Source organism: Lissotriton vulgaris, unplaced genomic scaffold (assembly GCF_964263255.1).
Source record: "Lissotriton vulgaris unplaced genomic scaffold, aLisVul1.2 SCAFFOLD_369, whole genome shotgun sequence".
In the NCBI taxonomy this organism is placed as follows: domain Eukaryota; kingdom Metazoa; phylum Chordata; class Amphibia; order Caudata; family Salamandridae; genus Lissotriton; species Lissotriton vulgaris.
The window spans coordinates 1,070,638-1,097,944 of NW_028254839.1; the positions used below are offsets into that span (position 1 = coordinate 1,070,638).

At 48.7% G+C, this 27,307-nt stretch overlaps 1 protein-coding gene and 1 long non-coding RNA gene across 2 annotated transcripts in view; both read right to left on the reverse strand.

Annotated features, from left to right (window-relative positions):
* LOC147659402 (uncharacterized) overlaps positions 1-7,976 on the reverse strand; it is a 49,942-nt gene extending 41,966 nt beyond the window's left edge. Inside the window, exon 1 of the long non-coding RNA XR_015307269.1 lies at positions 7,589-7,976. This is a non-coding gene — a long non-coding RNA (uncharacterized LOC147659402). The remainder of the gene's footprint in view (positions 1-7,588) is intronic.
* Positions 7,977-14,289: 6,313 nt separating this feature from the next.
* LOC147659403 (uncharacterized) overlaps positions 14,290-27,307 on the reverse strand; it is a 40,573-nt gene continuing 27,555 nt past the window's right edge. Inside the window, exon 2 of the mRNA XM_086951767.1 lies at positions 14,290-14,923. Coding sequence (XP_086807893.1) covers positions 14,290-14,923 — 634 coding nt within the window. The remainder of the gene's footprint in view (positions 14,924-27,307) is intronic.

Sequence of the window (27,307 nt, forward strand, 5' to 3'; positions counted from 1 at the left end):
GCAAAAGCAGTAACCCACTGAGCTACGCACATAAAATACAGTTATGTGATTTGCATGGTACATGTTCTTTGCAGCAGACTTATTAACCCTTTGTGCTACTTTATGTTGAGTCAAAACTGTCACTAGCCACTAGCCCAAACTCTGATCTCTCTAGCAGGAACATTAACCACCAGAGTTAACTTGCCATTTTTATTGTTGCCTGAAAACTGCTGGACACACTACCCACAAGGTACTTTGCAGCAGGTGCTATTAAACCCAGAAGTTATTTCTTCACACAACGCCCCCCAGGTCAGCACCAGGTGCGGCTGCACCAGTCAGTCCTCCCTAAAGAGGTTGGTACCTGCCTGATTGTCTGGTAATTGAACTTTTATTATTTATTTATTTCTCTTTGAGGTTTTATATAGCGCTGGCTGGACCAGAAGTATCAGAGCGCTTTACATGAGTATAAAATAATTGCAGTCACAGGAACCAAAAATCAGCAAACAATCAACAGCATTGAAATATAGCAGATTACAACATTTTTAACGATTTGTAACTATACAAAAACAGGTAAGAGATGAGGAGCAATTTACAATACTAAGAGGAATGATAGGACGAGGAGTTAGGGTTTTGAAGGAGGTGCACTTACCTGCAGAAAGGGAAAGCAAATGAATCCCCAGATGATGAGTATAGCCGGTCGCACTCGTATATTTAATGCGGCATAACTATGCAATTGATGTGAACCACAGGTTCCTACGGTGCACGTGCACATCAATTGCATCATTATGCGAGTGCGAGGACAACAATCTGGTGCCTGGTGTGTGAGGGATGATTTGACATCTTTAACACTTCGGATCAGAATATCGGATTCGGTCAGTTATATATGTACGGGTAAATACGGTGAGCACTGGAAAGATGTCAGAGTCTCCGAGGAGAGACACGTAGTATTGCTGCTAACAGTTACCTCGATCATGAAAGTTACATTTAGTTATTTATAAAGTTTTATATAGCGTGAACTTGAACCCGAAGGATATCAGAGCGCTTTACAATTTGAGGCAAAGGTAACAAATCAGAACATTAGTCTAACATGGGGGAATCTAATGGGCATTGAGATGTTTACTCTTCTCAAAATCGGAATGGTTGTTTGTTGGAAATGGGGGTCTCTAGTTGGCAGTGGCTGGCCATTGTCCAAGTGGGGACCATTCTTCCTAAGTCAGAGTAAGGGGGCTACAGCCTTTGATAACACCTGCTCAACCCTGTGGTAACGTAGCACGAGCAGCTAAGCTTATCTCAGAGGCAGCGTGTGAAGCATTTATGATCATACACAGTGAAGGACACTACAAAGGACGCCACACAAGTAGTTATAAAAGATGCGTATCTTTATGCATAGACTTAACACAAGAGACACTCTAAAAGGACTAAAACTGGTGCAAATGTCTGTGGCGGCGGACTCATGATTACAATAAAATTATGAAAACATTACACCTAGCAATCAGAACAAAACCCAGCACACAAAGCCTGTACTATTAGTAATACTTAGAGCTCCCTTTGCCAAGGATTAACTCCAGCTAAAGTATTTCAAAATTACAATGCACAGAACTCCATCACTCTAAGCCCTTCTCTACCTGGTATTTTCTTGCTGGAGCTTCAATTGAAATAACTAAGTGAGGTAACAAGAAAAATCCGCAGTATAAAATGGACTGGCAAATAAAATTAGTCAAATAAAAGGTTGATCCATGATGGTGGTTCACGTTAACTAAAACAAGCAATAGAAATAATAATGTTAAAAAAGAGCCACGTATCTACATGTACAGTAAACAACTGAGGACCACCAAAAGAAACCCCTTTGTATGTTCCTGTGTGAGACACTGCCATTCATATTGTTACTCCCTGGTGTTGGATCTGGTTTTGCATGATGGTTTCATATGCTAATACAGATTGAGCCAACCATAAGACCTCATACTAATGGCCCAATACGATCAGTGTTATTTCCACACCCTGCATTCACCAATGCAGCTGGGCGCATATTTACCGGAATTAGTATTAATAGAATTAGGAACAGCAAAAATAAAGTAGGAACCTAAAAAAGACAGGAATATAACTGCACCAAAAGAAGGTCACAAAATAACGAACTTTCAAAAATTCAGAAACACACAGCTCAGAGCCCAGTCGGTCCTATAGCAGAGTAAATGCGCCCAAGGCCTTCACAAGTCGGAACTTTATTGGGGGCAGACATCCAAGCCTTAAACAACGCACATGATGCCCCTAACTTGGACACAAGCACATGTATAGCACAAGCGGAAGGGCATAAAGCCAACACATCATCAAGTTATGTTCAGCTTTGAACCTCTTTATCCTTAGTCATTGGTATTTTTTTAGCTCAAGATCCGACCCAACTAACAGCAAAGGTCAGCTTAAGTGTCTTGTAATGCAGGATCATACAGTGATGGAGTTCCTGGAAACAAAAGCAAACATGTCAAGCGCAGAAGCAAATGAACCAACAGATGGACAGAACCGAGATCAGTTCGAGCTCTTTCTAGTTCACCAGTGAAGGACAAGTTCCTCTTTGAGACTAAACCTTCCCTAAACCCAATGAAACTGCCCGTGCCTGAGGTGGTCCCAAGAAGCCCCCTCGAAGGATAAAGGAGATGAGGCGAGGATGGATCCATGGCCTGGAAATAGTAGCTGAAGCCGAGTACCGGCAGCACACGGGCCGCTTCTAGCCACCATGGAGGCAATGTCTGGAGATCAGATGTCCATGATGGGACAGGCAGGAAGTACAGGCTGGCCGCGTCTCTGGCGATCAGATGTCCATGATGGGACAGGCAGGAAGTACACGCTGACCGCTCGTGGCCTCCTTAATATCCTGGCAGAGGAGTACCCATAGATGGCACAGACCAAAAACTGCAAGCAGCCAATGAGCTGAGCCAGAGAGCCCAAAAGCAGCCAATGAGCTGAGCCAGAGAGCCCAAAAGCAGCCAATGAGCTGAGCCAGAGAGCCCAAAAGCAGCCAATGAGCTGAGCCAGAGAGCCCAAAAGCAGCCAATGAGCTGAGCCAGAGAGCCCAAAAGCAGCCAATGAGCTGAGCCAGAGAGCCCAAAAGCAGCCAATGAGCTGAGCCAGAGAGCCCAAAAGCAGCCAATGAGCTGAGCCAGAGAGCCCAAAAGCAGCCAATGGGCTGAGCCAGAGAGCCCAAAAGCAGCCAATGAGCTGAGCCAGAGAGCCCAAAAGCAGCCAATGAGCTGAGCCAGAGAGCCCAAAACCCAACTCCATCCAACAAGCTCCCGCCGACAAGGTCTGTGTCAATGTGTAAGGTCTCCATCCTGACAATATCCTGCAGGAAGTAATACCACGATCCATCAGACCCCAGGAGGGTCCTGACTCTAGGCCGGGTCTTTATTCTTTCCTCACCTGAATTCATCTCTTTTCCAGTTGTTCCCGCTGCCCCTGGCCGTGACGCACGACGACGAGGGGCGCGCGTAGGGGGCGCGGGGCGGGCGGCGAGCGCGTAACGCGTCACTACTACGGCGAGGGCTTGCCAAATGTCCTCCCAGGGCCGCCATTGGTTGCGGCCGCGCTACCACTGGATTGACGGCACTAGAGGACCACTAGTGTGGGCGAGGCTAGCAGGAGGGGGCGGCCCAACAACGGTCATGTTCTAGTCAGTATTTAACTTCGAACCCGACCGAGTCCGACAGCAATTGCGCAGCAAGTGTGTGTTTTTACAGACAGTAGTATTTATTTATAATGCCCAGATAATGACTCTGTGTATGCAGTGCTTAGTGTTAACTTTAGTGGTATTGCCGTATTGGTCCAGTCCTGACAGTCAGTGCCCCCCCTCCCCCCTAGCTAAAGACATACAAGTGTTTTGGCAGTGGTTTGCCTGTATAATTGTGCCCCCTTGATCATCACAGGGCCTCTCTGGTGACGTCACTCATCCATCGGGTCTGGTGGGGTCAGTGGGTCACGACTTGTTGTTGTGGCCAGGTGGAACTCCAGGGAGGGGATGATGTGGGGGGGGGGTGCAGTGGCCAGGACAGTGGAACAAAACTTCAATCGCCCCCCTGCAAAGCGCTCCTCAGGCTCTCACACTCAGAAACTGGCCTGGACTGGCCATACCATAACATAACATGGGACCCAGCCCGTTTCATAACGAAGGAACTCGTATCCCTTCCTTATGTTTAGAGAGATAACTCTAATCACTAGTGTATGCGTAGACCTTTGTACTCTCTACCATTCCTATGTGACTCTTAGCGTATATCCATTCATATCCCTTCCATATGTATATAGAGATAACTCTAATCACTAGTATATGCGTAGACCTTTGTACTCTCTACCATTCCTATGTGACTCTTAGAGTATATCCATTCGTACCCCTTCCCTATGTATATGGAGATAACTCTAATCACTAGTATATGCAGTAGACCTTTGTACTCTCTACCATTCCTATGTGAATCTTAGAGTATATCCATTTGTATCCCTCCCCTATGTTTATAGAGATAACTCTAATCACTAGTATATGCGTAGACCTTTGTACTCTCTACCATTCCTATGTGACTCTTACAGTATATCCATTCGTATCCCTTCCCTATGTATATAGAGATAACTCTAATCACTAGTATATGCGTAGACCTTTGTACTCTACCATTCCTGTGTGACTCTTACAGTATATACATTTGTATCCCTTCCCTATGTATATAGAGATAACTCTAATCACTAGTATATGCGTAGACCTTTGTACTCTACCATTCCTGTGTGACTCTTACAGTATATCCATTCGTCTCCCTTCCCTATGTATATAGAGATAACTCTAATCACTAGTATATGCGTAGACCTTTGTACTCTACCATTCCTATGTGACTCTTAGAGTATATCCATTCGTCTCCCTTCCCTATGTATATAGAGATAACTCTAATCACTAGTATATGCAGTAGAGGGGGGCAGGGGGGGAGGGGGGCTGAGAGGAGGGGGGGCTGAGAGGAGGGGGGGCTGAGAGGTCTGCAGCAGGCGCCTGCACACCCTGAGCTCTCTCAAAGACAGTATCTTGTCACAATGCAGCCTCCACCCCCCCTCCCGGGCATTTACTGCATTTGAAATGCAAGTTGCTTTTTCATTCATTATTGTGCAATTAAATCCTTTTTCTGTGGACTTCCTTTCTAGGTCTAATGTTCAATTCGTGGTGCTAGTTTGCGTGTGATCTTCCTCCGTGCGTGCACCCCCGCCCCCAGGCATGAAGACATCCTCGCCCCCCCCCCCCCCCCGAGGCATGGAGACATCTCCCCCCGGCCCCCCAGGTATGGGACCCCCAGGCAGGGTCAGTCTTGTGAGTGTGACCCTCCAGGAATAGACTCCCCGGCCCCCCAGGCATGGAGCCCCCACCCCAAGCATGCAGCGCCCCCGCCCCCCCCCCCAGGCAGGGTCAGTCTTGTAAGTGTGGCCCCCCCAGCCCCCGCTGCGGACCAGGCCCGGTTCTAGGAGTTTTGGTCTGGATGGGCCAAGGGTTTGTTTGGGCCACTGTGGGTCCAATATTTGTCACATCTGTAATCCCAAGATGTGCATCATCTCTGCTTCAAACAGGCGCACAGCATCTGGAGAGTTACTTTAGAGCGGCAGCTGAGGCCCATACTCCACAGCACAGCTCATCACTTCCAGCAGGCTCGGCTCCAGCAGCAGCAGCACTCCGAGCCGACTGCAAGAGCAGCTTAAGGTGAAGGAGGTCCCGGTACCACACCGAAGCCTGGACATCTGGCACTAGGAAGACGGGCGCTGAAAGCTTCGCCAAGGCTGGAGCCTGACCTGGCTCGAGCCTGAAGCCTGGCCCTGCCCTGGCCCGAGTCTGAAGCCTGGCCCTGACCCTGGTTCTGGCTCGAGTATGAAGCCTGGCTCTGGCTCGAGCCTGGCTCTGGCTCGAGCCTGGTCTGAAGCCTGGCCCTGGCTCGAGCCTGGCCCTGCCTCTGGCTCGAGCCTGAAGCCTGGCCCGAGTCTGAAGCCTGGCCCTGACCCTGGTTCTGGCTCGAGCCTGAAGCCTGGCCCTGGCTCGAGCCTGGCTCTGGCCCTGGCTCTGGCTCGAGCCTGGCCTGAAGCCTGGCCCTGGCTCGAGCCTGGCCCTGGCCCTGACCCTGGTTCTGGCTCGAGCATGAAGCCTGGCTCTGGCTCGAGCCTGGCCCTGACCCTGGTTCTGGCTCGAGCATGAAGCCTGGCTCTGGCTCGAGCCTGGCCCTGACCCTGGTTCTGGCTCGAGCCTGAAGCCTGGCCCTGGCTCGAGCCTGGCTCTGGCCCTGGCCCCGCTTGAGGTCCTGCTGGAGTGTCGGGCTCAGTGGGCCGAGCTATTATGTGCGTTCTGCCCGCCACCCTCCATCTACCCAGGATGTGGCATACCAGCCAGAGCTTGCAACTTTGGAACTGGTCGAGCTCGGTTCGAGTCATTGATTGGCTCAGCATCCTGTCACTCTGGCAAATCTCAAGTGCCTCAAAGACATGAATGTGACCTTGTACAATGTGACTGCTGTTCATGTGAAGCGCTTCGATAGCTCAGCTAGAGGTCACACTATAGAAACCTTAGGAGGTAAAAACAAAGCATCGACATAGGAGACAAACAGCCATTCAGCGATGATTTGTCCAAAATGACCACAAAACCTGGATCCATCGCAGCTTCTCCACTGAAGCTGCGGGAGCTTCGGGCAAATATTGGATTTCACCGAAACTCGATTTCCTTCATATATGCGCATGAAAGCACTTTTCAAATCCATAAATCAGAAAACCACCTATACAAAAGCTATTGTGTGAATTAAAAATACGAATGTTGCGCTATAATAATCTGGGCACATACAGGGTCCACTTGGCACCTGTCTCGCCTGTTGGTTCACTGATAGCGCCGCCCCCAGTGTGAGGCAGCGAGGAACGACTGACTAAAAGCTCATGCTAGGGGCAGATTTATGAAGGCCTTGCGCCGCCGGGGCGTCACTTTTAACATGGTAATAAGTGACGCACCGGCGGCGCAAGGCCTTCATAAATCTGCCCCTAAGGGCCTTATTTATGAAGGCCTTGCGCCGCCGGGGCGTCTCTTTTTACCATGTTAAAAGTGGCGCCCCGGCGGCGCAAGGCCTTCATAAATAAGGCCCTAACACTTTTAACAAGTGCTTCTTAGTGCAGCGCTAGATTGTGACATAATTAGATCAAAGCTTTCCCGTGTTAAAGAAACAGTCTCATCAACATTTTAAAAAGTGTATCATATGTTACGTGATGTTTCAGGGCTCGGACCGTCCATGGGTTCTTCGAGCCGAGCCAGAGCTCGGCTCGCTCTCCCTGTTCACGTGTTTGCTGCCCACCTCCAGCCCCAAAACTCAATTACACTTCTAAAGACCCTGAAAACGACATTTCGACTCCTGACATTGAGACTGATGAAGCGCAGGCAGGGTCAGTCTTGTAAGTGTGGCCCCCCAGGCATGGAGCCCCCCCCCCCCACCAGACTGACGCCGGCCCTGGGGGGAGATGGACGGGAGGATTATAGAAAGTTCAAGGGCCGCGACGGACCCCCAGGTCAGGGGGGGGGGGGGGCGCATCTACCGGCCACTCCGGCCCTGATGACCCCCTCGGAGGCGCTACTCACCATGAAAGAACTCCGTGCAGGGCTTCAGGACGCCGTGGGGCTCCGTGCAGGGCTTCTTGGCGCCGTGAGGCTCCGTGCTGGGCTTCTGGGCGCTGTGGGGCTCCGTGCAGGGCTTCAGGGCTCCGTGGGGCTCCGTGCAGGGCTTCAGGACGCCGTGGGGCTCCGTGCAGGGCTTCTGGGCGCCGTGGGGCTCCGTGCTGGGCTTCTGGGCTCCGTGCTGGGCTTCAGGAGGGCTCCGTGGTGGGCTTCGGGAGGGCTCCGTGCTGGGCTTCTGGGCGCCGTGGGGCTCCGTGCGCTGTGTCCCTGACACGGACACACTCGAGGCGCTACTGAGGGATCAAACCAGAGCGCTTCGGAGCCGCCGCCTATGTACCTGCCTCATTTGCATAATTAATGCCAGGTGAGTTTGGCGCCAGTTTGAACTCTTTCTCGTGCTTCCATTGGCTGGGCCTTCAGTGACATCACTTCCTGCACTGAGGGAATGTGTTTTTTTTTTTTGTGCCTTTAAAAGCAGCAGCTTCAGCCTTCGCGGGTTAGTTGCTTGAAATGTTGGAGGCGGGTGGGTGGATAATGTGATGGGAATTATTTATATGTTCAGACGCTTTTTGGCGCGTGGACGTTGTCCTTCTTTTGATATGAGAATAATTAAACAACATTAGTTTCTTTAGCTCTTTTGAAGAGTTTGACACACTTTTTTTTATTAGAAATGAAACGTGTTAGGTCAGAGGTTTTTAGTTTTTTCCTCGCAAAAAACAAAGTGTTAAGTGTGTTTGTTTCAAGGTTCAATGTGTTAATACAATCACGTCATCTGTTCGATTCTTTTTTACACGTTGTTGAGCGGGTGGTTACACTGCAGGGGGGGGGGAGTGACGTTTACAGAACTACTAATGGGTGTAAAACCAACAAAGGCTGCGATGGCCGAGCTGTCAACTTGTAAAGTGTATTCTTGGGTTCTAAAAAAATGTTTTTAAACTTCAAGGAGAGGTTTATTTAGAAATATTAATATGGTTCTAAACAATACTTCATATAGCAATTATTTGTTAATGCACACATGCAAGAAAGTTCAATAAAAAGTATTAATGATCAACTACACATGAAAATAATACCCGGAATTATAGAAGAGGACGCGTGTAGTCGCAGGATCACATGACGTGTAGATAACAACACTTGTGAATGAAACAATCTTAAGACATTATAGGAAATGATGAATGAAGCCTCACTGTACACCGAGCAGTGGGAGGTCCGGGGGCTTCTTGTTGTGAGAGATCGGGGAAAGAAGTTCTCTCCCAGTATCGTCTGGATATTGTGTGAAAGGCCCCAGAGGTGGAGTCTTTTTGTTGCAAGAGAGATGGGGTGGACAAATGCTGCCTCAAGGCGCTGGTTGTGACACCGCCACCACCACGCAAAATAAGACCATTGGAGGAATGTTTCCAGCTCTTTGATATCTGATGAAAAGCTTCGGCTTTTAATAAATCAATAAGTAATACTTGGGATCGGCCCCCCCTCCCCCCCCTCTGTCCGGTGTTAGACTGCCTGGGAAAACATTTGTGAAGTAGAGGGGGATTGAGGGGTGAAAAATAGTGTTAATTTGATGCCCCCAAAATATAAAAAGATGTGGACAGGTGAATAACATATGAAGATCAGCGTTAACCTGGGAGCATGTCCAGCAAGTATTACCATGTCTGTTGTGAATTTTATTAGATATACAAGTGTAAAAAATAATCTGTTATAAAGAAAGAAAAGTGTTTGCGTTGCGCGGGCGGCTCCAGATGATTTCCTGATTTTCGTCCACATTCTGTTCCAAAAAGAAATAAAGCCATTCACTCCCAAATCAGATTCCCACAACAGTTCTACTTTAGTTTTATCTCGGAGCTCAGGGGGAACCAATAAATGGGAATAAATGGTGGACGCTTTGGGGGTTATGCGGAGAAGATTATGCCAAGGGTTGGAGAAGAGGAAGATTTGAGTTTAGCGTAAGTATCAAGTATTACATTCCGCAAGATCAAAAATGTAGGTTTAAAAGAAGAAGGTAGATGATATAGGGAGTGTAATTGCATACATTGAAAAGGGGAGCCCTGATCAAAAAGTTGGTGACCCCAGAGCAGACCCTTGTGTCTCCAGCTCTCCCAGTATATAGGTTTCCTGTTAGGAAGGATTTGTTTGTTGTGCCAGATGGTAGAATTGAGAAAAGTATCTAAATTATGCACAACTAAATGAGGTGCAATAGATAGTAATTTACAGGGTTGCTTAATCATGGGAGCAGAGAGCGTTTGCGGGTGAAGGAGCGATATTCCTGAAGTGAGAAGGGAACAAAAAATGAGGTCTCCAGATCGACCCAGAGAGGAGAGAGGTTTATCCTCGGTCTGATTGGTAATCCAATTTTTAGTTGGCGTAACTTGTGATAATTGGCGCAATGGGGGAAATTGACACCGCCCTCAGATTTTGGATTTACTAATTTCTGTAACGCCATTCTTGATTTTTTTATTATTCCATAAAAAGGAGATCAGAATAGAATTGAACTCTGAAAGAATTTAGATGGAATAGGTAGTGGATGTTGGAGAGGATACACAAAACTATTGGAGGAAGCATCATTTTGATTGTGTCAAGACGGCCCCACCAAGAGAGATGAAGGGGATGCCAGCCTGCACTCAATGTTTAAAGTCCAGCAGACGCATTCTTGGGTTCTAATCGATGCTCCTGCTTTTGAGTTTATATCGTACGATTCAATGCAAAAAAAAATCTGGGCCCAAAGTTTTGGTTCCTAAGAGCGCAGCTGGTTTTAAGGAAGCTTGGGGTGCCCGATACCAAGGCTGTATAGTGTTTATTGTAGGTTATTAGACCTCGTTAATTCACTTCCAGACACTTCCTGACTTTGTTACTCTAGTGCAGTGGTCTTCAAACTGTGGGGCGCGCCCCCCTGGAGGGCGGGGGGGGGGGCGTTGAGACATCTCAAGGGGGCGCCAGTCGACCATTTGCAACCATCAGTGCTGCATGGTCCTTCACAGACGGCTTCCACTAGCTGAATCTGGTTAAAGTAATATCCATTGTAGGATAACTGGCCGTGATTTACAGATGGGGTCGTGTAAAATGGGCAGGTTCTACTCGGATGGGGTAAATCTGCCTTCAGTGGGACTTTTGCTGGCTGAATTACCGACAGCAGACCCGTACTACGGTCATTTAAGTTACTGAAACATAAACAAATAGTTGCTGATATAAACTACGTGCATTTGTCAAACACTGTTAAAACGTGAGAAACACTGCCCCGTTTACTGTACAAGGACTTTCATCGACATTAGGACTCCTGCATCACCCCATTGAAGCAGAGGAGAAACGGTGTGCTTGTAGCAAGTGTAAGGCCACTCTCTCTTTAGTGCAGATCTTCTTTCTACGCAATGTTTGAACACAATTGTATTTTGTATTTTTGTGGCCGTTTTCTATTGGGTTAATGGAGGGGCTCTGGGAGGGATAGAGGTGGGCAGACCAACCAATTAACAAGGAAGTCTGTCTTGGCCTTAAAATCCTGTACATAATTAAGTCAAGCCTTGAAAACATTATCATTGACATAAATAAAATAATTTAATCTGGAATCATTTCACCTTGGTGCACACGTTTATATCACCGCCTTGAGAGGCGTTTGTGCTCCCACCGTGACGACAATGCCACTAGTTATCTAGGAAGCAAGCCACTTTTCATGTATATATCGTATACGGCCTATTTTCTTTTCATGAATGAAGCAACATTATAGTGTATTGAATCTAACACAAGATGTGATTGCACGGCACACATCCTGAATTCATGCATTTGTGTATACTATCTGTGAGAAGTTGGCCTGATATATGATGTTTCCAATTCTGCAATACCTTATGCTGTCTGGTTGTAAGTCAACCTTATTAGACATGCTATCCTAGTGGTAGCATAGACTAAGCAGCCTTTTATATTATAAAAATATATGTGTTTATTTCTAAATTAATCCCCAGTACTCTTTATGAGCAAAGGGGCACAAGCGTTAAATCAAAAGCACAGTATAACATATGAAAGTTGCACAATTATGGATGAGGGCGGGTGGCCACTCAAACCATATATTAAGAAAGTGGTATAAGAGATACCAATCGAACAGTGGTTAGGCCTAGGGCCTAGGGAATCGCTGGGAGCAGTCGGGACAAGCAATGCTGAAGTCGGGAAAAGCCTGCGGGATTCGGGTGTAGCGCTTAAAGCACACGCATGCACCAATGCAAAGTCAATGGTGCGTAAAAGTTACACAAAGAGAGTTTAAGGATACTTCCGCTGAACCTAGAAGGACAAAACTTTAGACACAGACCCTAGAGGTGTGTACCAGTGTGGGAACACCGGCGTTGCTGAGTTACCTCACCCACAGGAAGCGGGTGCATAGGGTCGAAGTGGCGTCGGGTTTCGTCACGCAGGTTGATGGTGCTTGAAGCTGAAGATGCTGCAGACGATGTGAAGGAGAAGTGTCCGGTGTGATCCAAGGGTGGATCAGAGTCGTAAAGTGCCTGAAAGCAGAGGGGACAGAGACTGGGTCACTCAGCAGTGACCAGGGTGGAACCAGGACGGAACCAGGCAATGTCGGGCGCAATCAGGTGGTTGTTGAGGAGCTTCTCTCCGCTGCCACGTGGGCTCTGGGGCATCTGTGACGTCTAGGAGCGGGTCCCGAGCTGTCTCATGGAGGCTCTCACCATCGGCGCTGTCGGCTTCAAGATCGGAGCAAACAACACTTGGCAAGAGCAATCCACGCGGGATTGGACGATTGCTTCTCACTCGGACCAGGAGGGTCAGAGTGGGTGCTCCTTTTCAGAGGAGCGGGTGCAAGTCTGGAGCAACCAGAATCACAAGTCAAATTTAGGTTTTTGTCGGCACTAGGGCCACAAGCCAGCTGGCAAGTGACCTGGCCAACGCGTCGAGCCAAAGAAAGCAGAAGGGCCCCGCACAGCACTCGTCGAGTGTGAAGGGGTGAGCTTCGGTGCAAAAGTGGCTCAGGGTTGGGGCTTTTTAAACCCCGGTGTACAGCTTCGAGGGTCACTCGTGCGCTGCACAGTCAGCATCTCGTGGTCTTTTCAAGATGGTGTGCCCCACGCTTCCGGTCACCTCCACAGGTCTCAGCTCGGCAGGGACTGTGGATCGGGCTGTAAGAAGGCAGGCAAGCTTGATCTCGTTGATCTCTGTTACTCGAGTTCCAGCAGGAACTGCAACAAAGCAGACGTCGAGGTGCTGGATGGTGACTGTTGGCACAGGGTGGTCACTCCTTGACCACAAGGGAGATTCTTCAGTCTTCTACGTTGAGTAGGAAGTCGAAGGGTCCAGAGTTTCATTTCAAATGTTTCACCAGGATAATCTGAGTGCGTTGGCACTGCTCCCATTCTTATACCAATCTAGGGGGCTGGATTACCTGCTAGGTCCCCTCCTATGGGTGGGACCCAGGAAGGGGGTGGATACACCCCTTTCCCTTTGATCCAGGCCGCACTGGGACAGGGGCTGGTGTGCCCCAGAACCGGTTTGGCCGGATTATGCAAGGGGCAGCCTTGTGCGCCCCAGGCAGTGTCTGGTTTCTTTCAAACCTCCCTGCTACAATCCACTATCTCCTGTCTGGGGTGGTGTAACACCTCCCTGCGACAGGAAAGCCTTTGTGCAGGCCTCCTCTGCTGAGTTTCGGTCAGCAGCAGGAGGTCAGACTCGTGTCTGTGGCAGAAGCATCCATTTTGTGGATCTGAGGCTCTTTTAAAAATCAACCGCGTTTCAGTAAAGTAACATGTCTTCTCCCTCTAGAGGGGTGGAATGCTATCCCAGTCGGCAGGACTGTTGAGGGGATAGTATTCCAAATCGTATGACACCTTACACGACATGTTTTGATAAAGCCAAACCAAAGTTGCTATATAACCGCGAGGATTATAATGCACTTAATAGTATATGGTATGGCATTATCCGGGAACAGCTTAGGGAGTTGTTCCCGAAAGCTGCAGACAGTTTCAGCTCATGCTAGAGCTCCATCTCACATTAAACCACGCACTCTGCCTTCAGGATTGATAAGGCCTTCCATAGGAGTGGCTCACAGGTTTATATGTGTCCAGATATAGGTTTAGTTATAGGTATCTGTGATGGTTTTACCACTTTAACCCAAGTAAGATCGATAAAGAATGAGTTTATGGCCTTGCATTGAGACACGGTTCTCTATCAATTAGTTAGTATTGGCTATTTATTTCAGAACAGACCACGAAGAATAAACCACTTAATCCAGTAGTTTCCTTTCTAAGTTACAGTCTTTCAGGATGAGCAAAGTTCGTCGTCCACGCTGTTTCCGCTCTGCTGCTCAGGCCGGTACTTCCCCAAGAGGCAAGGCAAACCGAGAAAAGAAAGGACACTACGGTCACTTATCTGTTATACTTATTTATATTTTCTACGGTGCTCCCCTTCGCCAGCTTTCTAGGATCACCACAAGTGAGGTAAGGAAGGCAGTGGGCTGAATGAATGGAGGTAACAAGGAGGGTGAGAATCATTCCATGCACTTATTTGCGCCAAAACCCCCACCACCCCTTTGGCTCCAACCTCTGTTTCCACCCTTCTTTTCCCGTTACTCGCCTGGGGCTACAGTCCCTGGTGACCGTAGCAGTCGGTATCTCGGCGTCCTGTGCCTTCAGGGAACTGCCGGATACTATCGCGGTGTACTTTGGGGTTCTGGTCGTCTCCTCTCACCTCTGGGGACCCTCCGACGTCTCCTCCCTCGTTATCCTCTCTTCAGCTCTTTCTCCCGCTGCTTCCCGCGCTTCTCCTGATGATCTTTCACTCCTCCACCTGAGATAACCGTCGTTCTCTCTCCCGTCTTCCTGAAACGCTAGACCGCTGAGTGTTGCATTGTCGGATGCCCAGCTGGGCGCCATCTTGGGGTTCTCGGCGCAGTCTATATTACATTGCCTCTCTTCTTGGGATGGACGGTCGGGCCATTCTGATACAGGGAACCTGGATAGGTAGTCCACATTTCCTTGTAATTTTCCAGACATGTGCAAAGTCTGAAATGAAAAAGGTTGTAAGGCCAGGAACCAGCGTAAAACCTTAGCATTGGTGTCCTTGTTAGTGGCTAACCATGTCAATGGGGCATGATCTGTTACCAAGAAGAAAGTGCGTCCTAACAAATAGTACTGCAATGATTCCATGGCCCACTTAATGGCAAGACATTCCTTCTCCATTGTGGCATATCGGGTTTCTCTTGGAAATAGTTTTCGACTTAAGAATAGCACTGGTTTAAGCAGACCTTGGGAATCCGGTTGTGATAAGGCTGCTCCTAACCCTCTGTCTGAGGCATCAGTTTGGAGAACAAACAATTTCCTATAATCAGGACAGGTTAATATTGGAGCTTGACATAATAAGGCTTTTAAAGTCTCAATACTCTTTTCTTGTGCTTGACCCCATTGAATCTTGGCCCTGGAGGGTTTGTTTCTTAACAGATCCGTAAGGGGGCTTGCTACCTCTGACAATTGGGGAATAAATCTCCTGTAATACCCCACTAATCCCAGAAAAGCCCTCACTTCTCTTCGAGTGGTAGGTGTAGGAATCTTTTGAATGGCTTCTAACTTGATTATTTGGGGTTTCAGGGTGCCCTCACTGATAGTGTATCCCAAATAATCAATTTGCTGTGTCCCCAGTGTGGTTTTCTTTGGATTCATAGTGAGTCCTAGTGTCAAATAAGTTCCTAAGGTGTTCCAAATGAGTTTCCCAGTCTGGGCTGTTGTGAGAAGCTGGCCTGATATATGATGTTTCCAATTCTGGAACCACCTTGTATCAGTCCAAACAATCCCTTATGGTGTCTGGTTGTAAGTCAACCTTGTTAGACAAGCTATCCTAGGGGTAGCATGGACTAAGCAGCCTAAAGGCTTAACTTAAGAGGTCGTGTTAAGCGAGCTGTTTTACCACATACAATCCTGTAATATCAAATGAAAGGACACCACACACAAGTATATATTATAAAAATATATGTGTTTATTTCTAAAATAATCCCCAGTACTCTTTATGAGCAAAGGGGCACAAGCGTTAAATCAAAAGCACAGTATAACAAACAAAGTTGCACAATTATGGATGAGGGCGGGTGGCCACTCAAACCATATATTAAGAAAGTGGTATAAGAGATACCAATCGAACAGTGGTTAAGCCTAGGGCCTAGGGAATCGCTGGGAGCAGTCGGGACTAGCAATGCTGAAGTCGGGAAAAGCCCGCGGGATTCGGGTGCAGCACGTAAAGTGCGGCTTGCACCAATGCAATGTCAATAGTGCGTAAAAGTTACACAAGTAAAGTTTAAGGACACTTCCGCTGAACCTAGAAGGACAAAACTTTAGACACAGACCCTAGAGGTGGGTACCAGTGTGGGAACACCGGCGTTGCAATGTTACCTCACCCAAAGGAAGAGGGTGCATAGGGTCGAAGTGGCGTCGGGTTTCGTCACGCAGGTTCTTGGTGCTTGGAGCTGAAGATGCTGCAGGCGATGGGAAGGAGAAGTGTCCGGTGGGATCCAAGGGTGGATCAGAGTCGTAAAGTACCTGAAAGCAGAGGGGACAGAGTCTGGGTCACTCAGCAGTGACCAGGACGAAACCAGGCAATGTCAGGTGCAATCAGGTGGTTGTCGAGCTTCTCTCTGCTGTCACGTGGGCTCTGGGGCATCTGTGACGTCCAGGACTGGGTCACAATCTGTCCCGTGTAGGCTCTTGCCGTCGGCGCAGTCGGCATCAAGATTGGAGCAAACAACACTTGGCAAGAGCAATCCACGCAGGATCGGATGATTGCTTCTCACTCGGACCAGGAGGGTCAGAGTGGGGGCTCCTTTTCACAGAATCTGGTGCTAGTCTGGAGAAATCAGAATCGCAAGTCGGTTTTAGGTTTTCGTCGGCACAGGGGCCACAAGCCAGCTGGCAAGTGACCAGGCCAACGCGTCGAGCCAACACAAGCAGAAGGGCCCCACGCAGCACTCGTCGATTGTGGAGGGGTGAGCTTCGGTGCAAGAGTAGCTCAGGGTTGGGGCTTCTCAGACCCCGGTGTACAGCTTCGAGGGTCACTCGTGGGCTGCACAGTCAGCGTCTTGTGGTCTTTTCAAGATGGCGTGCCCCACGCTTCCGGTCGCCGCCATGGGTCCCAGCTCTGCAGGGACTGTGGATCGAGCTGTAGGAAGGCAGGCAAGCTTGATCTCGTCAATCTCTGTCGCTCGAGTTCCAGAGGAAATTGCAACAAAGCAGGCGTTGAGGTGCTGGATGGTACCTGTTTGTACAGGGTGGTCACTCCTAGACCACAAGGGAGATTCTTCAGTCTTCTACGTTGAGTAGGATGTCGAAGGGTCCAGAGTTTCGTTTCTTATGTTTCGTCAGGCTAATATGAGCTGCATTGGCACTGCTCCCACTCTTATTCGAATCTGGTGAGCTGGATTGCCTGCTAGGTCCCCTCCTATGGGTGGGACCCAGGAAGGGGGTGGATACACCCCTTTCCTTTGATCCTGGCCACGCTGGGACTGGGGCTTGTGTGCCCCAGAACCGGTTTAGCCGGATTATGCAAGGGGCAGCCTTGTGCTCCCCAGGCAGTGTCTGGTTTCTTTCAAACCTCCCTGCTGCAATCCACTATCTCCTGTCTGGGGTGGTGTAACACCGCCCTGCGACAGGAAACCCTTTGTCCAGGCCTCCTCTGCTGAGTTTCGGTCAGCATCAGGAGGTCAGACCCGTGTCTGTGGCAGAGGCATCCATTTTGTTGATCTAAGGCTCTTTTAAAAATCAACCGTGTTTTAGCAAAGTAACTTGTCGTCTCCCTCTAGAGGGGTGGAATGCTACCCCTGTCGCCAGGACTGGCGAGGGGGTAGTATTCCAAATCATATGACACCTTACACAACATGTTTTGATAAAGCCAAACCAAAGTTAACATATAACCGCGAGGATTATAATGCACTTAAGAGTATATGGTTTGGCATTATCCCGGAACAGCTAAGGAATTGGTCCCGACAGCTGCCGACAGGCTCCGCTCATGCTAGAGCACCATCTCACATAAAACCAAGCACTCTGCCTCCAGGATTGTTAAGGCCTGCCATAGGAGTGACTGATAGGTATATATGTGTCCAGTTAGGTTTAGATATAGGCATACTATATCTAAGCAAGGAGTGATTACACCACCTTGCCCCAGCTGAGTGATCAGCCAGTTGTGTCAATTTTAGATAGCCAGCCAGGGGTGGCAAAAGATATGCTGCAGCCCCTGATAGGCCTTGGATACACCTATGCCCTGGGCACCTATAGTGCTCTGTACAGGAGCGGATAAGGTGACCCAAGCCAATCTAGTTATGCACCTAGGGTACATGGAATCCATTTTACAGAGAGAGCAGATAGCCTGGGGCCCTGATTAGCAGGGAACCAGGCCAACTAAGTCGAAAACCAGCTAAACACAAGGCAAAAAATCTGGGGTAACCATAGTCAGGTAGCCACCTTCCTACCCCCACCCCCAAACGAAAGGAGATAAGGCTATCCTTGGCCAGGTAAGCCTATATTGCCTGAGTGGCCATATAAGGAAGTACCTGCACTAGCATGGGTACCCCCTGTCTCTTGTTCCACTAAGCAGTCCCTCACCCTTGGGGTATTAGAGGGTCTCCACCATAGGGAATCACTACCTTGGGTGTGTTTATGCAAAGTTAAAGGCTGGTTTGGATATGGAGTATTGAAGTGAGGCTCCACTAATTTAGGGCTCAGCTTCCTCCAATTATCTTCCACCATGTGTGCCCTTCTCTCTTCAACTGAGTTTAACTGTGCTCTCAGGGTCAACCTCTGGCTACCTAAAGCTGGAGGCTGGGTCCCTCTGTTTGGCTTGCTGGAGGGACAGTTCAGGTTGGGGCCCTTTGGGTCCCAGGTTTGGCTGTGCCCAACAGAATCCATCTGTGGGAGGTCCCTAACTACTTTTAAGGGGGTTCCCTCAGGAGTTTTTAAAGTTTTCTCCTCACTAGGGCTACTAGTTTTGGTGCCCCTAATCTATTGATGGGGGTGCTTTATTTGACAGGGGGCCCTCTGGGTCTCACTGTCCTTCTTGTCCCCTGCAGCCCTGGGCTGACTAAGGCAAGGTAGAGAGGGGCAGGTTACCTGCTCCATACTGGGTCCCACCTGAGACGGGTCCACTGCCATCAGGGGCTCTGTCAGGCCAGGCCTAACAACCTCTGGGGCAGTCCCTTCATCAGGGGTAAGATCAGTTCCCTGAGGAGGCTGATCCTGTCCATATGTCTGGTGAGGGGGAGATTTCTCTTCCTCCTCTATGCTCTCAGTTTGGGTGGAGGGATCCATCATATCAGGCTTCACAACACACATATCTGTTTGAGTTTGGGCTGTGGCCATCACAGCCCCACCAACCTTTTCAGGAGGAGACTCAGTTTGGGTTTCTGCTGTTATCATAACAGCTTTGCTATTCTGTTTTGGAAGAGCTTCTGTTAAAGATGGGGCTGAGTCTTGCACAGCCCCCTACCAACCTTTTCAGGAAGGACATCATGGATTGGGGCTATAGCCAGTACATCCCCACTAACCTTTCCATTGGAGTTTACCATTCTAGAATGGATTTCCTGTTCAACCTCAGCCCAGACTGAGATTTCTAAATCATTACCCAGTAGGCAGTCTCCAGGCAAGTTTGATGACACTGCCACTCTCTTTGGGCCAGTGACACCTCCCCAGCTGAGACTTACTACTGCCATGGGATGATTTGTTTGGATTCCATCAATGTTTGTTACCTGGTATGTGGCACCAGGTAAAAGTTGCTTAGAGGGAACTATACAGTCAGCCACCATGGTGATGCTAGCCCCTGTGTCTCTAAAGGCTTCAACTTTCAAACCATTGATGATGGGTTCTTGTCTATATTTGCTCAAGGTATTTGGGCAATCAGAGAAGTTGGCAAACCCCATGCCAGTCTCTTAAACAAGATTATTTATTGATGGGGACCTGGATAGGCCAGGGTCCACCTGGGCTCCAAAAGTAAACCCACCCAGATTCCTGGGTGTGCTCCCACTTCCTGGGGAATTACTGCTGACAGTAACAGGAGGTGTTGGAGCTGGCTTTGGAGGTATATTCTCTTTATTGCCATTCTTCGGACAACAGCTGTCTGTTTTGTAATGCCCAACCTGTTTACAGGCATGACAATAAGGCTTTTTCTCAGTTGATGAAGTGTCTTGAGACCCACCCCCCTTCTTGGAGTTTTGGGGCCCTGGGGAAGTCTTTTCTTTACTTTTATCCCCACCCTTATCTTGAGGCTTGGTAGACTCCTTCTTCTGGTTACTGTCCTGATTATTAGGCCTAATCCTGGTTCTGACCCATTTATCTGCCCTCTTTCCCAATTCTTGGGGAGAGGTCAAATCAGAGTCCACCAGGTGCTGTTGTAAGAGCTGGTTCTGACAATTACTTAGGATCTGCTCCCTCATAATCAAATTATACAATCCTGTGAAGTCATGTACTTTGCTGCCATGTAGCCAACCCTCCAGAGCCTTAGTTGCACAATCTACAAAATCAGTCCAGTCCTGAATCTGTGTCTTCTGGGTGTCTCTGAACAACAACCTGTACTGTTCAGTGGTTAAGCCAAACCCATCTATTAGAGCACTCTTCAGGACTTTGTAGTTTTTAGCATCCTCATGTCTGACAGTGAGGAGCTTATCTCTCCCTTTCTCTGAAAAGGAGTACCATAAGATTGCTGCCCATTGTTCCGCAGGAACCTGCTGTACCATGCAGGCTCTCTCAAGAGCAGTTATCCACTTGTGGATGTCATCCCCTTCTGTGTAGGGGGGCACAATCTTTGTCAGGTTTCTAGTATTATAGGGCCTGTCTTTCTCTCTAGGAATATTATTGCTGCCACCAGTGGCATCTAAGCCACACAACTTTTGTTCTCTTGTTAAAGCAAGTTTAGCTTGGGCCAGGGATAACTCTTCCCTCTCTATCTGGAGTTCTACAGCTCTCATCCTGGCCTTATGCTCTCTTCTCTGGTGGGTAGTCATTCCCCTTTGAGAGGTTCTTGAGACACTAGAAATGTGAGAATCCACTGAGGGAGATCTCACCCTTCTATTGCCTGGAACAGTTCTGCTTTGTACTCTGGGGGGATGCTGCCCCCTCCATTTCCAAGTAGGTCCAAGTTGGTTTGGCTAAGCCTCCCCACATGTACCTGGTTATCCCCTTGATCCTGATCCTCAGGCTCATCTACCTATGAACCCTCTTCCTCCTCTTCTGGAGTGATCTCATTCTCAGGGGTGTTCACTCCATCTCCTAAAGCTAAGGAAGCTGCCTTGGCTGTTTCTAAGTCATCCTGTTCCAGGATGGCTATCAGGGAAGGAATGGTAGGGGCTCTGCCCCTTTTTAGCCCCCTTGCAGTGCACAAGGCACCCAAGTCTTTGTGGCTAAGTTTGTCATAGCTGTAAGTTGCCTTGGTAAGGTCAACTGTCACAGGGGCAGAGCCTGAAGCTCTTCCTGTGTCGGACATGACTGCTAGTGAGGTGCAAGTGATGTGTTTACCTACTGTACCTTGCTAGTGAGTTGTAGTCAGGGTGTGCTAATCCCTTTAATCTACAACTACTAAGTTCAGTAGAACTTAATATGCTAAGCTTTTGATTTATATGTACCTAAGGTACTTGATGTGATCTTTCAATTTGATAAAAATATTGCAATGGTAAAACAACAGCAAGCTCAAATCCGCACCGCTGCGCACCAATGTGAGAAGTTAGCCTGATATATGATGTTTCCAATTCTGGAACCACCTTGTATCAGTCCAAACAATCCCTTATGGTGTCTGGTTGTAAGTCAACCTTGTTAGACAAGCTATCCTAGGGGTAGCATGGACTAAGCAGCCTAAAGGCTTAACTTAAGAGGTCGTGTTAAGCGAGCTGTTTTACCACATACAATCCTGTAATATCAAATGAAAGGACACCACACACAAGTATATATTATAAAAATATATGTGTTTATTTCTAAAATAATCCCCAGTACTCTTTATGAGCAAAGGGGCACAAGCGTTAAATCAAAAGCACAGTATAACATACAAAGTTGCACAATTATGGATGAGGGCGGGTGGCCACTCGAAACATATATTAAGAAAGTGGTATAAGAGATACCAATCGAACAGTGGTTAAGCCTAGGGCCTAGGGAATCGCTGGGAGCAGTCGGGACTAGCAATGCTGAAGTCGGGAAAAGCCCGCGGGATTCGGGTGCAGCACGTAAATTGCGGCTTGCACCAATGCAATGTCAATAGTGCGTAAAAGTTACACAAGTAAAGTTTAAGGACACTTCCGCTGAACCTAGAAGGACAAAACTTTAGACACAGACCCTAGAGGTGGGTACGAGTGTGGGAACACCGGCGTTGCAATGTTACCTCACCCACAGGAAGAGGGTGCATAGGGTCGAAGTGGCGTCGGGTTTCGTCACGCAGGTTCTTGGTGCTTGGAGCTGAAGATGCTGCAGGCGATGGGAAGGAGAAGTGTCCGGTGGGATCCAAGGGTGGATCAGAGTCGTAAAGTACCTGAAAGCAGAGGGGACAGAGTCTGGGTCACTCAGCAGTGACCAGGACGAAACCAGGCAATGTCAGCTGCAATCAGGTGGTTGTCGAGCTTCTCTCTGCTGTCACGTGGGCTCTGGGGCATCTGTGACGTCCAGGACTGGGTCACAATCTGTCCCGTGTAGGCTCTTGCCGTCGGCGCAGTCGGCATCAAGATTGGAGCAAACAACACTTGGCAAGAGCAATCCACGCAGGATCGGATGATTGCTTCTCACTCGGACCAGGAGGGTCAGAGTGGGGGCTCCTTTTCACAGAATCTGGTGCTAGTCTGGAGAAATCAGAATCGCAAGTCGGTTTTAGGTTTTCGTCGGCACAGGGGCCACAAGCCAGCTGGCAAGTGACCAGGCCAACGCGTCGAGCCAACACAAGCAGAAGGGCCCCACGCAGCACTCGTCGATTGTGGAGGGGTGAGCTTCGGTGCAAGAGTAGCTCAGGGTTGGGGCTTCTCAGACCCCGGTGTACAGCTTCGAGGGTCACTCGTGGGCTGCACAGTCAGCGTCTTGTGGTCTTTTCAAGATGGCGTGCCCCACGCTTCCGGTCGCCGCCATGGGTCCCAGCTCTGCAGGGACTGTGGATCGAGCTGTAGGAAGGCAGGCAAGCTTGATCTCGTCAATCTCTGTCGCTCGAGTTCCAGAGGAAATTGCAACAAAGCAGGCGTTGAGGTGCTGGATGGTACCTGTTTGTACAGGGTGGTCACTCCTAGACCACAAGGGAGATTCTTCAGTCTTCTACGTTGAGTAGGATGTCGAAGGGTCCAGAGTTTCGTTTCTTATGTTTCGTCAGGCTAATATGAGTTGCATTGGCACTGCTCCCACTCTTATTCGAATCTGGTGAGCTGGATTGCCTGCTAGGTCCCCTCCTATGGGTGGGACCCAGGAAGGGGGTGGATACACCCCTTTCCTTTGATCCTGGCCACGCTGGGACTGGGGCTTGTGTGCCCCAGAACCGGTTTAGCCGGATTATGCAAGGGGCAGCCTTGTGCTCCCCAGGCAGTGTCTGGTTTCTTTCAAACCTCCCTGCTGCAATCCACTATCTCCTGTCTGGGGTGGTGTAACACCGCCCTGCGACAGGAAACCCTTTGTCCAGGCCTCCTCTGCTGAGTTTCGGTCAGCATCAGGAGGTCAGACCCGTGTCTGTGGCAGAGGCATCCATTTTGTTGATCTAAGGCTCTTTTAAAAATCAACCGTGTTTTAGCAAAGTAACTTGTCGTCTCCCTCTAGAGGGGTGGAATGCTACCCCTGTCGCCAGGACTGGCGAGGGGGTAGTATTCCAAATCATATGACACCTTACACAACATGTTTTGATAAAGCCAAACCAAAGTTAACATATAACCGCGAGGATTATAATGCACTTAAGAGTATATGGTTTGGCATTATCCCGGAACAGCTAAGGAATTGGTCCCGACAGCTGCCGACAGGCTCCGCTCATGCTAGAGCACCATCTCACATAAAACCAAGCACTCTGCCTCCAGGATTGTTAAGGCCTGCCATAGGAGTGACTGATAGGTATATATGTGTCCAGTTAGGTTTAGATATAGGCATACTATATCTAAGCAAGGAGTGATTACACCACCTTGCCCCAGCTGAGTGATCAGCCAGTTGTGTCAATTTTAGATAGCCAGCCAGGGGTGGCAAAAGATATGCTGCAGCCCCTGATAGGCCTTGGATACACCTATGCCCTGGGCACCTATAGTGCTCTGTACAGGAGCGGATAAGGTGACCCAAGCCAATCTAGTTATGCACCTAGGGTACATGGAATCCATTTTACAGAGAGAGCAGATAGCCTGGGGCCCTGATTAGCAGGGAACCAGGCCAACTAAGTCGAAAACCAGCTAAACACAAGGCAAAAAATCTGGGGTAACCATAGTCAGGTAGCCACCTTCCTACCCCCACCCCCAAACGAAAGGAGATAAGGCTATCCTTGGCCAGGTAAGCCTATATTGCCTGAGTGGCCATATAAGGAAGTACCTGCACTAGCATGGGTACCCCCTGTCTCTTGTTCCACTAAGCAGTCCCTCACCCTTGGGGTATTAGAGGGTCTCCACCATAGGGAATCACTACCTTGGGTGTGTTTATGCAAAGTTAAAGGCTGGTTTGGATATGGAGTATTGAAGTGAGGCTCCACTAATTTAGGGCTCAGCTTCCTCCAATTATCTTCCACCATGTGTGCCCTTCTCTCTTCAACTGAGTTTAACTGTGCTCTCAGGGTCAACCTCTGGCTACCTAAAGCTGGAGGCTGGGTCCCTCTGTTTGGCTTGCTGGAGGGACAGTTCAGGTTGGGGCCCTTTGGGTCCCAGGTTTGGCTGTGCCCAACAGAATCCATCTGTGGGAGGTCCCTAACTACTTTTAAGGGGGTTCCCTCAGGAGTTTTTAAAGTTTTCTCCTCACTAGGGCTACTAGTTTTGGTGCCCCTAATCTATTGATGGGGGTGCTTTATTTGACAGGGGGCCCTCTGGGTCTCACTGTCCTTCTTGTCCCCTGCAGCCCTGGGCTGACTAAGGCAAGGTAGAGAGGGGCAGGTTACCTGCTCCATACTGGGTCCCACCTGAGACGGGTCCACTGCCATCAGGGGCTCTGTCAGGCCAGGCCTAACAACCTCTGGGGCAGTCCCTTCATCAGGGGTAAGATCAGTTCCCTGAGGAGGCTGATCCTGTCCATATGTCTGGTGAGGGGGAGATTTCTCTTCCTCCTCTATGCTCTCAGTTTGGGTGGAGGGATCCATCATATCAGGCTTCACAACACACATATCTGTTTGAGTTTGGGCTGTGGCCATCACAGCCCCACCAACCTTTTCAGGAGGAGACTCAGTTTGGGTTTCTGCTGTTATCATAACAGCTTTGCTATTCTGTTTTGGAAGAGCTTCTGTTAAAGATGGGGCTGAGTCTTGCACAGCCCCCTACCAACCTTTTCAGGAAGGACATCATGGATTGGGGCTATAGCCAGTACATCCCCACTAACCTTTCCATTGGAGTTTACCATTCTAGAATGGATTTCCTGTTCAACCTCAGCCCAGACTGAGATTTCTAAATCATTACCCAGTAGGCAGTCTCCAGGCAAGTTTGATGACACTGCCACTCTCTTTGGGCCAGTGACACCTCCCCAGCTGAGACTTACTACTGCCATGGGATGATTTGTTTGGATTCCATCAATGTTTGTTACCTGGTATGTGGCACCAGGTAAAAGTTGCTTAGAGGGAACTATACAGTCAGCCACCATGGTGATGCTAGCCCCTGTGTCTCTAAAGGCTTCAACTTTCAAACCATTGATGATGGGTTCTTGTCTATATTTGCTCAAGGTATTTGGGCAATCAGAGAAGTTGGCAAACCCCATGCCAGTCTCTTAAACAAGATTATTTATTGATGGGGACCTGGATAGGCCAGGGTCCACCTGGGCTCCAAAAGTAAACCCACCCAGATTCCTGGGTGTGCTCCCACTTCCTGGGGAATTACTGCTGACAGTAACAGGAGGTGTTGGAGCTGGCTTTGGAGGTATATTCTCTTTATTGCCATTCTTGGGACAACAGCTGTCTGTTTTGTAATGCCCAACCTGTTTACAGGCATGACAATAAGGCTTTTTCTCAGTTGATGAAGTGTCTTGGGACCCACCCCCCTTCTTGGAGTTTTGGGGCCCTGGGGAAGTCTTTTCTTTACTTTTATCCCCACCCTTATCTTGAGGCTTGGTAGACTCCTTCTTCTGGTTACTGTCCTGATTATTAGGCCTAATCCTGGTTCTGACCCATTTATCTGCCCTCTTTCCCAATTCTTGGGGAGAGGTCAAATCAGAGTCCACCAGGTGCTGTTGTAAGAGCTGGTTCTGACAATTACTTAGGATCTGCTCCCTCATAATCAAATTATACAATCCTGTAAAGTCATGTACTTTGCTGCCATGTAGCCAACCCTCCAGAGCCTTAGTTGCACAATCTACAAAATCAGTCCAGTCCTGAATCTGTGTCTTCTGGGTGTCTCTGAACAACAACCTGTACTGTTCAGTGGTTAAGCCAAACCCATCCATTAGAGCACTCTTCAGGACTTTGTAGTTTTTAGCATCCTCATGTCTGACAGTGAGGAGCTTATCTCTCCCTTTCTCTGAAAAGGAGTACCATAAGATTGCTGCCCATTGTTCCGCAGGAACCTGCTGTACCATGCAGGCTCTCTCAAGAGCAGTTATCCACTTGTGGATGTCATCCCCTTCTGTGTAGGGGGGCACAATCTTTGTCAGGTTTCTAGTATTATAGGGCCTGTCTTTCTCTCTAGGAATATTATTGCTGCCACCAGTGGCATCTAAGCCACACAACTTTTGTTCTCTTGTTAAAGCAAGTTTAGCTTGGGCCAGGGATAACTCTTCCCTCTCTATCTGGAGTTCTACAGCTCTCATCCTGGCCTTATGCTCTCTTCTCTGGTAGGTAGTCATTCCCCTTTGAGAGGTTCTTGAGACACTAGAAATGTGAGAATCCACTGAGGGAGATCTCACCCTTCTATTGCCTGGAACAGTTCTGCTTTGTACTCTGGGGGGATGCTGCCCCCTCCATTTCCAAGTAGGTCCAAGTTGGTTTGGCTAAGCCTCCCCACATGTACCTGGTTATCCCCTTGATCCTGATCCTCAGGCTCATCTACCTATGAACCCTCTTCCTCCTCTTCTGGAGTGATCTCATTCTCAGGGGTGTTCACTCCATCTCCTAAAGCTAAGGAAGCTGCCTTGGCTGTTTCTAAGTCATCCTGTTCCAGGATGGCTATCAGGGAAGGAATGGTAGGGGCTCTGCCCCTTTTTAGCCCCCTTGCAGTGCACAAGGCACCCAAGTCTTTGTGGCTAAGTTTGTCATAGCTGTAAGTTGCCTTGGTAAGGTCAACTGTCACAGGGGCAGAGCCTGAAGCTCTTCCTGTGTCGGACATGACTGCTAGTGAGGTGCAAGTGATGTGTTTACCTACTGTACCTTGCTAGTGAGTTGTAGTCAGGGTGTGCTAATCCCTTTAATCTACAACTACTAAGTTCAGTAGAACTTAATATGCTAAGCTTTTGATTTATATGTACCTAAGGTACTTGATGTGATCTTTCAATTTGATAAAAAGATTGCAATGGTAAAACAACAGCAAGCTCAAATCCGCACCGCTGCGCACCAATGTGAGAAGTTAGCCTGATATATGATGTTTCCAATTCTGGAACCACCTTGTATCAGTCCAAACAATCCCTT